The 11,959-nt window shown below is 35.9% G+C and overlaps 1 protein-coding gene across 18 annotated transcripts in view; it reads right to left on the reverse strand.

The window, feature by feature from the left end:
- The window catches only part of NRXN1 (neurexin 1), a 1,430,528-nt gene that overhangs the window by 837,017 nt on the left and 581,552 nt on the right, over positions 1-11,959 (reverse strand). For all 18 annotated transcript variants that reach the window (XM_044663323.1, XM_044663322.1, XM_044663321.1 and 15 more), the window contains one exon: positions 935-1,373. In XM_044663323.1, the coding sequence (XP_044519258.1) occupies positions 935-1,373 (439 nt within the window). The remainder of the gene's footprint in view (positions 1-934; positions 1,374-11,959) is intronic.

The following is an 11,959-nucleotide window of genomic DNA, read 5'->3' on the forward strand; positions in this document are numbered from 1 at the left end:
CCAATACACAGTATTGACTCCAAGACGGAAGGTAAGGGTTTAAAAAATATATATATAAAAAAAAAAAAATATATATATATATATATATATATATATATCTTCAGCACACTTCCTGGCATAAAGTAGGTGTTTAATAAATTCTTATTGATTGACTGAATGCACATTACAAAACATGACAAAAGTATATTGTGGGAAACCTGGCTCATTAAAAAAAATAAAATAGACATTCTAGGACAATGTAACTCATTGCTTGAGTGTATAACACAAAAGAGAGATTTAACAAATGTCTGATTAATTGGATTCTCCTTGAAAATAGTACCAAATCTTAAAACACTATTTGGGGAAGGAGGGCAGCCATTTTCTCATTTAATTGGTTTAGCAAGTCTACAATTATCAAATTAAATTAAAACAGCATGAGTCCACATATCAATGAGTACTTTGACACCTTTTTAAGCCTTGTAAATCACATGGCACAGATGGCCACTTAATCACCCTATGTCTAAAGCTAGCCTGGGTCAAAATATTTGCTGCATCACAGAGATGACAGTCTCTGGGGTACTTTTATTTTTCTCGTCTCTGAAGATGCCATCTCAGATATTTCAAAATACAATAACATAAGCAATAATCAGCTATTAAGGACCCCTCATTCTGAAAAAAAAGTTTAGAGAAATGCTTCTCTAAGATTTTGTCCTTGATTATGCAAAAAGGAATGTTCAGTACAAAAAACAAAAGAGCTTTAGAAAATGTGCACTTTGGATTTGATACCCAAATAGGAAGACTTAAGAAACTCCTGATTCCTCAAATCATATTACATATTATTAATGGAATTTTTTTTATCCTCAAGTTATAAAGACAAAGTTCTCAATATCGCTTGTTTTAGTTCTGAGTAGAGGGGAGGAAAAAAAAAAGAGTATGAAAAGAATTGCAAAATTACCTGATCTTCCATCTCTCTGAAAGTCCACATGATACCATTCTCCATCATTCACCTTCTTTTGCAATGCTTTTATTTTGATAGTACCTGATCCCATATCCAGCAGTAGGTAGAGGTGGCCATCCAGCATTTCAATAGCAAAAAAATCAACCTTTACCATTTGGGGGTTTTTGGCATCCTTTTGGTGTCTTGGCTTGCCATGGCTAAAGAGGATAAGTCCATTCGGTTCTGTAGTACGGAAGTCAAAAGATATGGAACCTGTTTTCTTGGCATTCCACTTTGGGAGAGAGATGAAAGACTCTGGTGTCTCGAAGGTGATTGGGTCCAATGTTGCGACATTCTCACACTTAAATGCCACCACTCCATGTATTTTCATCTTAGGATCTCCTTGTTTGGCAAGCCGAGATAATTCCAGCCTGACATCATTATTTTTATATACAACCTGTAAGCAAAGCATAGTTGTGAGAAAGAATCAGTCTATGATTTATCCTTTGACATGCACTAGGCAAGTGAAACCCGTATTTGCACAGTTAACCCTTCTGAGTAGATTACAGGGACACAGATGCATAACGGGATGCATCTTCTTTCTACTGGGGGAATTCCAGATCCTTTTGGAACTGGAGTTAGATACATTCTGAATGCATTCGATACAGCTGTCTTCCTTGCTAATCATCAACCCATTCAATACTAACTCCATCTAGTTAACTTAATCCAAATAGCATGAACACACACACACACACACACACACACACACGTCCCCCCTGGAGTTAATTCCAACAATCTGAACAAATCTGCTTATAATTGATCCTATTTTCTTAAATTTGGTATCGCAGCCTTTACTGTTTTAAAAGCCTTCTTTGCATATTACATTTTGCTGATGTTAATTCTTTAGATTCTGTTTCTTTTAAGCATTCCCCTCTCCATGATTTCTTCTCATTTAACTCATGCTCTTTTTTGGTCCTAAATATATCAAGGTTAGGCACTACCAAAAATCATTTCCCTTTAAAGAGCAGGTGCTTTAGTGAGTACAGTGAGAATGTTATCTTTATAACAATCATATTGGAGAAACAATATCGAAGTTGGAAATTGCTTGATTTTCTGAGAAACACTGTAACATTATCTCAACGATGCAAAAACACTAGGTGGGATTTTCCTGCATTAATATCTGCTTGAATAATGTGAAATAAATCAGTGCCAGTTCCCTGTAAATCTAATCAACATGTGTCGCAGGTGTTCCATATCACATTCAATTTACGCAAATATCAGGCAAAATCTGTTCTTCCCTGCCCATTTTTCAAGGCACTAAATCTAAGTTTACCATGGGCAAGTGCGGTACATTTCAGAATGATGGCATTGTGTGGTTTCATGCTTTTTTTGAACTCTTAATAAAACAATACCCATTTCTTGTCATGTGCAAAACTGTTCTGGGGCTCTTGTGATAACTGTTAAAAGGAGATTAGGCAAAAGAAAGCACAACTTTGCTTCTCAGATTCCTTAAAATAACTGTAAGGGACTTTTGAGGTTATTTAAGTCCCACTGGATAATTTTACAGAGGAGGAAATTTGGACCACATAAGATAGAACAATTTTTTTTTGTCCAGTGTCAGACAGGGAGTAAATGGACTGGGAAGAATTTGAACACAGGCCCATAATTATAAGATAAGTACTTTTTCCTCTTTTAGTAAAGACCTGGCAGAGACTAGGTTTGAAATTAGTATTTTTGTTTGTCTCATCATAAAGGAAACCTTCCTAATCTTATAATCAAGGATCATTATAAAAAATGGGAATGATTTCATTCAATAGACTATGGACATCTAACAGCTTCTGGAGAAAATTAACCACATGAACATGGCATCATGGATTTCATTTAGGTGAAAAGAAAGGTTTTTTTCAAGGTGAAGTCTTATATACCAAATTCTATCTAGGACATTTCTCTGAAGAACATGTGGAAAATTCCTTTCTGTCTGCAATGTTCCTACCAAATGTATGACCTCTCAATGTCCTCATTGGTTTGATCATGCTGTTAGGTGCCTGTAAGAATAGCTAAATGAAGAACATTCAGGAAAGCTCAAGTCCCCTCAGTTATTCTGTCAAAATAAGGCTAGCAGGAACAGCTAAAAGCCCCTTTACTGCAGTGGGGAGTTCAAATACCAACTAGCTCTCTCTGCCAGCTCCTGCCTTTCATCTAGTCTCAATCAGCACCAATCACCTAGTCTAGGTGAATCCTCCCTCCAAGGCCTGGTCTTCTTACATCCAAATAAGAATCCTACAACATCCTACCAGCCTTAACTCATTTTTATACCTAATTTTACCTGGGACTCCAGGCTCCTTCCCTTCTTCCACAGGAATCCAGTAGACCTGATCTGTCTCCATTGTGTCCCTGATTGCCTTTATTGAAATTTCTTTCAATAAACCTGGCTTAATTTTTACTTTTGATGTGCTTTCTTTATGATCCATGTTTCCTTGAATTGAACTTTGGTAACCAAAACTTTACTAAAATTGTAATGAAACAGTGAAGACCTGAGTTCAAATCCCACCTTAGATGCTACCTGAATAACCCTGAGTTTAAAATCTTTGTGTTTCCTAATAAGAAAAGCAGGTATAATCATAGCATCAACATGATGGGATTATTGTATGAATCAAATGAGATAACCTATATATATACACACACACATATATATATATAAAACTTGCAAAAATAAAGCACTGAGTTCTAGTTATTATTAATTTCTAAAGATAAACCTCATCATGAAGCTAGTATTTTGCAGAGTCAAACAAACATTTACTGTTTATAACTGTAACATCTAGGGGTGGTGCAGTGGCTAGGATACTGGCCCTGGAGTGAAGAGGATGTGAATTCAAATCTGACTTCAGACACTTACTAATTGTATATAGTGAGCAAGTCATTTAACTCTGACTGCCTCTCCTCATCTATAAAATGAGCTGGAAAAGGAAACGACAAACAATTCCAGTATCTTTGCCAAGAAAACCCCAAATGGGGTCATGACTAAAATGACTAAACAACAACGACATTGTGCCAGATCCTGAGAATACAAAGACAGAATTTAAAAGTCTTTGTCCTCAGAAAGTTTATAGTCTACTGATGGAACATGCTATATAAAGAGCTAAGTATATAAATGGCATTTTGAGGAGGAAAGAGCAAGTGAAAAGAAATAAGGGGATTAGACTGGGCTTCTCATGGATCGTGACACTTGGAAGGAGCTAAGGATTCTAAGATATGGCAGGTGGCACTTGGAAGGAGTTAAGGATTCCATGATATTTGGGTAATGAGGGAGTGGATTCTAGCAGCTAATATTTGATGACGATCTATATAGCCTATACCTTGCATCAGAGCCTTACTTCGTAGCAATGAATGCCCCTAAAGTGAGTTTCCATCACTTTGGGTGATGTGGAAAAATGGATGACAAAGTTCAAAGAATGGCAAGATTTCTTTAAAAGCCAGTATGGTAAGGGGCAGATGGGTAGCTCAGTGGATGGAGAACCAGACCTAGAGACAGGAGGTCCTAGGTTCAAATCTGGCCTCAGACACTTCCCAATCATGTGACCCTGGGCAAGTCACTTGACCCCCATTGCCCACCTTTACCACTCTTCTGCCTTGGAGTCAATACACAGTATTGATTCCAAGACGGAAGGTAAGGGTTAAAAAAAAAAAAGCTAGTATGATATCCTGGAAGCTATTTTCATCACAAACTCAAGAGCAGCATGGGAAAGCAACCAATCAATTAAAAATCTTTATTAAACTTCTGCTATGTGCTAGGCATTGTACTAAGCAATGAGTTAATTGACAAATGATTGATAAATATAAAATGTTGTGTCCCAAATAAGGAAGACTATATGCGATATTATTATTGTCTCCGTTTGCCATCCTTTTTAGGAAATAAAATAATTGGGGGAGAAGTAACTGCAGTGCTATCTTTAAAAAATTACTTTAATTTCTCCCAAACTACATGTAAAAACAGTTTCAGCATTTAAAAATAATTTTTTGTCTCAAATTCTCTCCTCTTCTGCACTGAGATAGTAAGTAATATCATATACCAGGATAAAATGCAAACCTCTCTGTTTTGAAAATGTTTTGCAAACCTGAAACTGTCTGTCTTTCCAGGCTTCTTACACATACTCTACATCATTTACTCTGTTGGTTTTCTTGCTTGTACCTGAAGGTCCATTTCTCATATTTGTGCCTTCATCGTGTCCTATCCAGACATCTGGTATACTCACTCTTCTTCCTAACTTCCATTTCTTGAAATCTCTGACTTCCTTTGAAGATTCAAGTCAAGTGACACATCTGATAGGAAACTTTGGTGGACTGCTAGGGCCATTTCCTTCAAGATAACCTTCCATTAATTCTATATGAATCCTAAATAAACCTTTCATGTACATAGGATCACACCTATTAGAATCTAAGCTCTTTGTGGTCAAGAACTCTTTTTTGCTATTTCTTTAGATCCTCAATGCTTAGCAGGGTCTCTGCTAGAATAAAGTCTTAATAAATACTTATTGTTTGATTAATTTTCAGTGGCTAAGCCAGAATATTGTAAACAGGAAATTCCAACAAAATGGAGATGTTTTGACTATGGATCACATGATAAACCATATTCTTGTACTTCTAGAACCAGTCAAGTTAATTTGGGAAGGTTCATTAACAGACTGGCTACAAGGCAATATATTTTTTGGCCAGAGTACCTCTCAAAGAGCATCTTCCCAGTTAGAAAGGGACAGAGATCTATATTGCAAAAGGTGAATTCATGTGGATGAAATGAGAGATCTAAATAATATTCATTACTTTTATTTTCATGATCTTTTCATAGAAACCTATAGAGAGTTGTTCTTAAGACACTTAGGCAATATCGTCTATGTTTCTGATTTAGAAATGAAATATGTATATAAATAATGATACTCTGCTCTGCCTTGGATGCCATCAGTCCAGTACAAGAAATATACAATAAAGTATAGTAGAAGAAATCTTTTAAAAGTATAAGTCCAACTGAGAACAGCTACATTAATAGGAAAAAAAAGTTGATTTTTTTTTGTGGGAAATGGAAAGAGGAAAGGCAGATGCTTTTGAACTCCTTGGGAGGACAAACTAAATTGGTTTAGAGGCTATAATGAAAATACAGTGGGCACCTAAGGTATAAAGAGAAAGTCATAGTTGTTTACAATGGGTACTGGAAAGAAAGGGAGGGGGTGCCAAAGGTGGAGGAAATTTTGTCTATTTTTAAAGTTGGGCAAAGGCCACCTTTTCTTAAGGAAGAAAGATGAAAACTATCACACGGGTCTTAGTTCCCAGAAACTGTGCATAGCTTTGTACCACCCAACCCTAGGCTGGGCTCTTCTCCCCTCCCTGATCAGGAGACTGAAGGTAGGAAGGGAATCTTTACTCACCCTGTCCCCCTCCTAAGTCTCCTCACCATCTGCATGTTTTTTCTATCCCAGGGGAGGCAAAGTCTCTTTGTTTTCTACCAGCACCCCAGGGACCTCTAGTCATCTCTTGCCTAGACAAATTTTGGTCCCCAATATTGGGGGGCTCCCAATCTCAAGCCAATTTATAAGTTCAAGTCAGATCCAGGGTGGGATTCCAAAGGGGAGGGGGGCTGGACTTTTTTGGGAGGGAGGAGTGCTTTGATTTCCTTACTCCCCATCATCCTTCCTAGGTCCTCTTCATCCTTAGAAGGTTCTGGAGGGAGTCCCTTTATCTTTGTGTCTTGCTGTGGGGAAGGGGAAGCTGTGAGCTTCAGTGACTCAGGGTTCAGCTCAACAAACCTCCCTATTTTGAATATAATAATTTAAAAAGAAAAAAATCAGGTTGCTTCTATGATATTATTGTTTTACCAAATTCTGCATGAGGTAGACTCTTGTGGGCTAGTCTGGAAACCAATTCCCCTCTTAGAACTTTCTTTCCCAAGGGATATACATTCCAATTTCCAAACTACCAAGTTGTCAATGAACATTGGAAAATACTCATTCCTGGTTGAGGTGCTGTCAGTACCTAGGAAATTTTCTCACTTGAAAGTTTCCCTGGAATACATCTAAATCACACCTAGAGTGACAAGCAAGAGTAGCTGAACTAACTTCTCAGAGGGCAGACACTTTCCTAGAAGGCTGTCTTATTTGAGCACCATAATTCCTTTTTTTAAAAAATTTGTCTCTTATCTTGTATTCTATCTGAAGACACTCAAGGAGACAGGAAGCCAATTTAGGCTTAGGCTGTCATTAATATGCTGATAGCTCTCAAATTTATACTACTGCTGCATCTGACCCAGATTTCTTAATTACCTGATTTTTTCTGAAAAACTGCTGAGTTTTAAGGTGAACTGATCATGGTTCAGTTAAAATACTATGGAGATGGTAGTACAAAGGTTCAGTACAAGTGGACATCTTTTTTCATTCTTCTATCAGAGAAAAAAAGGGTCTCAATTAAAAAAGATGGTTTCTACAGTCCAAAAGAGTCATTCACACTGCTTCCTTTTTTGTAAGCCTTAATATTGGATTGTATTACTGCCACATAATGAGAGTATTACCTGACTCCCTGCAATCTGGGTCTTTTTTTAACTTTCCTATCATTTTATATTATTTTACTTTGTTTATTCTACATTCAAAGCAAACTGATCTAGTCATTTTCCAAATTCGACATCCTATCTCCTTTCTCTGTGTCTTTATGTGAGCTCAGTCCCATTCCTGGTGTTCTTTTTCTTCAGTTCCATCTTTTAGATTCTCTAATTTCCTGGAAGTCTCAGCTCATCAGCGATCTTCAAGAAGACCCTTCCATTGAGTGAATCTTCCTCAGTAGTTAGTGTTTTCCAAAATAATTTTGTTTTTTGCTTTCTTTGTAATATGATATAACCAAAGCAGGATATAAGATCCTTGAAGGGAAAGTTGGTTGAATTTTGCTTTTGTATCACCCATACCTCGCATTGTATCATATTCTTTGTCTAGTTCATTCAATAATGTCTGACTCTTTGTGACTCCATTTGGGATTTTTTCAGCAAATATATTGGAGTGGTCTGTCATTTTCTCTTCCAGCTCATTGTAAAGATGAGGAACAGAGGAAAACAGGGTTTAAGTATTTTAGAGTAACAGCTAGAAAGTGCCTGAGGTTGGCTTTGAACTCACAAAGAGGAGTCTTCCTGACTCCAGGACCAACATTCTATCTACTATGTTATCTGCCCATTATGCACTTACGGAGTAATTATTGAATTGAAATGAATTAATGTACACCAGTGTGGGGTTTGGCTGTTGTATCAGGGTATTATTTTCTTTCTGACAACAATTCAAGGTACTGTATGCCTCTTAGAAAGATACTAAATAAATTCAACACAGCTTTGTGATTAATAATCATTTGAATGTTTCCAATCAATTTTTTGTTCCAAGCATTTAGTTTTCAATAATGTGGGAATGATTTTTATTGTCACTATTTTTAAAATGGATATAGTGAGTTTGTGGGACAGCGAAATGGCACAGTGTAGTCAGGAATTCTTGAGTTCAAATCTGGTTTTAGACACAAACCAACTATATGATCCTGGGAAAAATTGCTTAAGTATTTTGCCTCAGTTTCCTCATCTGTAAGATAAATGGGAGAAGGAAACAGCAAACCACTTCAGTATATTTACCATGAAAATCCCAAATTGGATCACAAAGAATCAAACACCATAAAGGACTAAACAAGTGATTTTGTATGTAGGTTGTATCACAACTTTCACAGACTCCTTGAATCACGATATTAATTAATGTAAGTCCAATTCTTATGTGACAAAAACTCTGCACAATAACATACTCTACAGTTTTCATGTCATCCAGACATTTTTAAGATCTTCATAAGCCTGAAGACAGAGATTATGTCACCACTAAATCTTTTAATCTCCAGAAAAAACATCCCTGATTCATTCAACCAATATTCATAAGGCAAGATCTCAAAGTTTGTTTTTTTTTTACCATTCTAATCACCCTTTTCTTCAGTTTTATAAATACTGCTCTTTTTTTTTTAAAGAAATTAAGCATCTTCCTAGCAAAGCTTAAAAAGTCATCCACTTTTTTGGCTAACGTATTACACTGTTGACATATATTGAATTTTCAATTAAATACCCAGAATTTTTTCAAATATCTGCTGATTAATTATATCATCTGTACCCCTCCTCCAAATTTGTACATGTAAAGTTAAAAACAATTATCTTGCTTTATATGGTTACTAAAATGTAAATTTAGCCCAATATATCCAATTGAAGTTGAAATTGTATAGACTAAATTGTACAATGTTTTGTATACATACTCCTGCCACTTTAGTATCATTTGAAAATGTTGTCTTTCATAATTCAATGCAAATTATTTGTTTTTTTCTTCTCAGAATGAAAAATTCTTTGAACCAGGGACTATTTCTCTCTTGTATTTGTACCCCAGCACTTATCAAAGTGATAGACAAGTTTTAAGGACTTAAGAATTTTGTTTTTATTCATTCATTCATGGTGAAGGAAAGATGGCTAACTTCATAGCAGTTGAGATTTTCTAGTGATTAATCCATCAATGATTACTTTTTGTGTTTTAGTCATTTAATCATTTCTGAATGTTATTGACTGTTTTATTGTTTAACCGATATCTCTCCATCTTGTTTATGTGGATATTATGAGAAATTTTTTCAAATGTTTTTGCTGAAATCTAGGTAAACTATATCTTTAGCATTTTTATGATAGTCTAATGATCCTAAAATAGTAAATGAAATTAGTCTGATATAATTGAATTTTGATGGAGCCATGCCGGTTCTTTGTGATCAAAACTTCTTATTCTAAATATCCAAAAATATGTTCTAGAATTTTTCCAGAAATCAAGGTCAAGCTCAATGTCTTATACTTTTCTAATACCATTATCTTCTCTTTTTATGAAAACAACAACAGCAACAAACATTTGCCTTCCTCCTTTCAGATAGCACCTCCCCTATTCTTCAAGATTTTTCAAAGATCACTGATAGTATTTCAGCAATCTCATTCAAAAGATCCCCTCTGGGACCTTGGATGTAGTTTGCCTAGTGATTTGATCTCTTTAAGGCAATCTAGGTGTTTTAATATTACTCGGTTTTACTTCTCTATTAACTGGACTTTTTCTCTTTCTGCCTTTACTCTAATGATTAACTTTTCTTTGTTAAAAGAACAGAAATATAACTGGGGTGGAATCATCCTGCCTTCTGTTATCTAATCCTCCTCAGCTTTGATTCTGATCCCTAATACTTATCCTCAGTTCTGAAGTTATAGTGGGCAAAACAGTCCACTACCAAAGAATTTACCTAGTTACTGCACACATGTATAGTTTCAATTGGGAAATGTCGGCTTATGTCTAGGATTCGTAACTTGGGGTCCAAGATCCTAAGTGGCCCATGGAAGAATTTAATGAAATCTGTGAGCATAGATGAGAAAAAATATATCCTTATTTTCACTAATGTCTAAATGAAATTTAGCATCTCCTTTCGTTACTGAAAAATAGAAAGCTATTAGGTGGAAAAGTGGATAAAATTCTGGACCTGGAATCAGGAAGACCCTAGTTTGAATTTAGCTAGCTATTTACTAGCTGTAAAACCCTAAGCAAATCATTTAACTTCTATATGTTTCCATATTCTCATCTCTAAAATGGAGAGATAATAAGACTTTGAGGTCATGTAACCAATAAGATGGAAAACTAATCAATCTCTCTGATCCTCTTGACCTCTTCAATCTCTTTAAAACAGAAATTCTAGTATAAAGATGAAGCAACTACAGCTATTTCCAAATTGTATACCTAAAACAGAAATGAAAGTTAAAAATATATAGGGCTAATGACAGCAGTTACCCATCCACATTTTTGTGAGGAAAATGAGCTATATATATATAAAGTACTTTTAAAAACTTCAGGCTTTAAACAAATGCTAGCTACTATCAGAAGGGATTGTAGACTTCACCAGACTACCAAAGAGGGTCCACGCTGAGAAAAACCAAAAGTTTAAGAAGCCTTAGGTATATGACTTCATTTATTTGCAGGCAAACAGACTTTAGTTAAACCTTCCGTTGGGCAGTGAAGTAGTGCTTAAAAATATCTCTATGAAAAAGCCTTTGGAAGAACTAGAAACATCTGCTTGTACTTCCAAAGAAGTTTCCTCAGAGAACCAACTCTCTCAATTCAAGCAAAGTGTAATCCTGCCAGAAGATGAATGGATAGTAAAGGGGAACCTCTCTTCCAGTAAGTTTGGCATGTTTACACTTGAAATAGCTTTTTCTTAAGCATGAGCAGTTCAATTGCATGCCTTTTTATCCTCTTCTCATTTAAAGCCAAAGTGATGGGTCCTTTTCCTAAGCCTTTTCTCACATTTCCTATGTGAATTTCTTTAGGAGCAACATAAGACATATTGTTTATGCTTTAAAAAATGCTGGGTTCATAAATTTTACTCCTATGTCATGGATAATAAGAAGAGCAACATTTTCTTATGTTTTGTTCTTTTCAGAGAAGAAACAGTGAAAGGTCAGAGGTTCTAGAAGAACAGTTGCTCTGTTTATAAAATGGATAACATTGAAGAGCCAAGAGATGAAGGTCTTAGGTTTAAATGCCAGCTCTAACACTTAATTCAGTTCAATTTTATCCCACAAGTGTTGTGCCAGGCACTGTGTTAAGTGTTACGGAACTAAAGACAAAAATGAAAAAGTCCCCAACCCCAAGGAGCTTACATTCTATTAGAGAGAAAATCACAAGGTACACAGAAAAGTAAATGCAGACATGGACAAGGTAAACAGTAAGGTAATATTGTGGGTGAGGTGAGAGGATGGGCATTTGAAGTAATCAGGAATGGCGAGGTGGCATTTAGAACCTGGAGGGAGAAGGGTATAAGGTAGAACATTCCGGATCCAACATTCAGCACAAAAGGACAAGATGGAATATTGTTTAGAAGTAAGTCAAGAAGGTCAATGTGGCTGACATAGAGAAAGACAGAGAGACAGATAGAGAGGGAGAGACGGACAGAGAGAGAGAGAGAGAGAGAGAGAGAGAGAGAGAGAGAGAG

Source organism: Gracilinanus agilis, chromosome 2 (assembly GCF_016433145.1).
Source record: "Gracilinanus agilis isolate LMUSP501 chromosome 2, AgileGrace, whole genome shotgun sequence".
In the NCBI taxonomy this organism is placed as follows: domain Eukaryota; kingdom Metazoa; phylum Chordata; class Mammalia; order Didelphimorphia; family Didelphidae; genus Gracilinanus; species Gracilinanus agilis.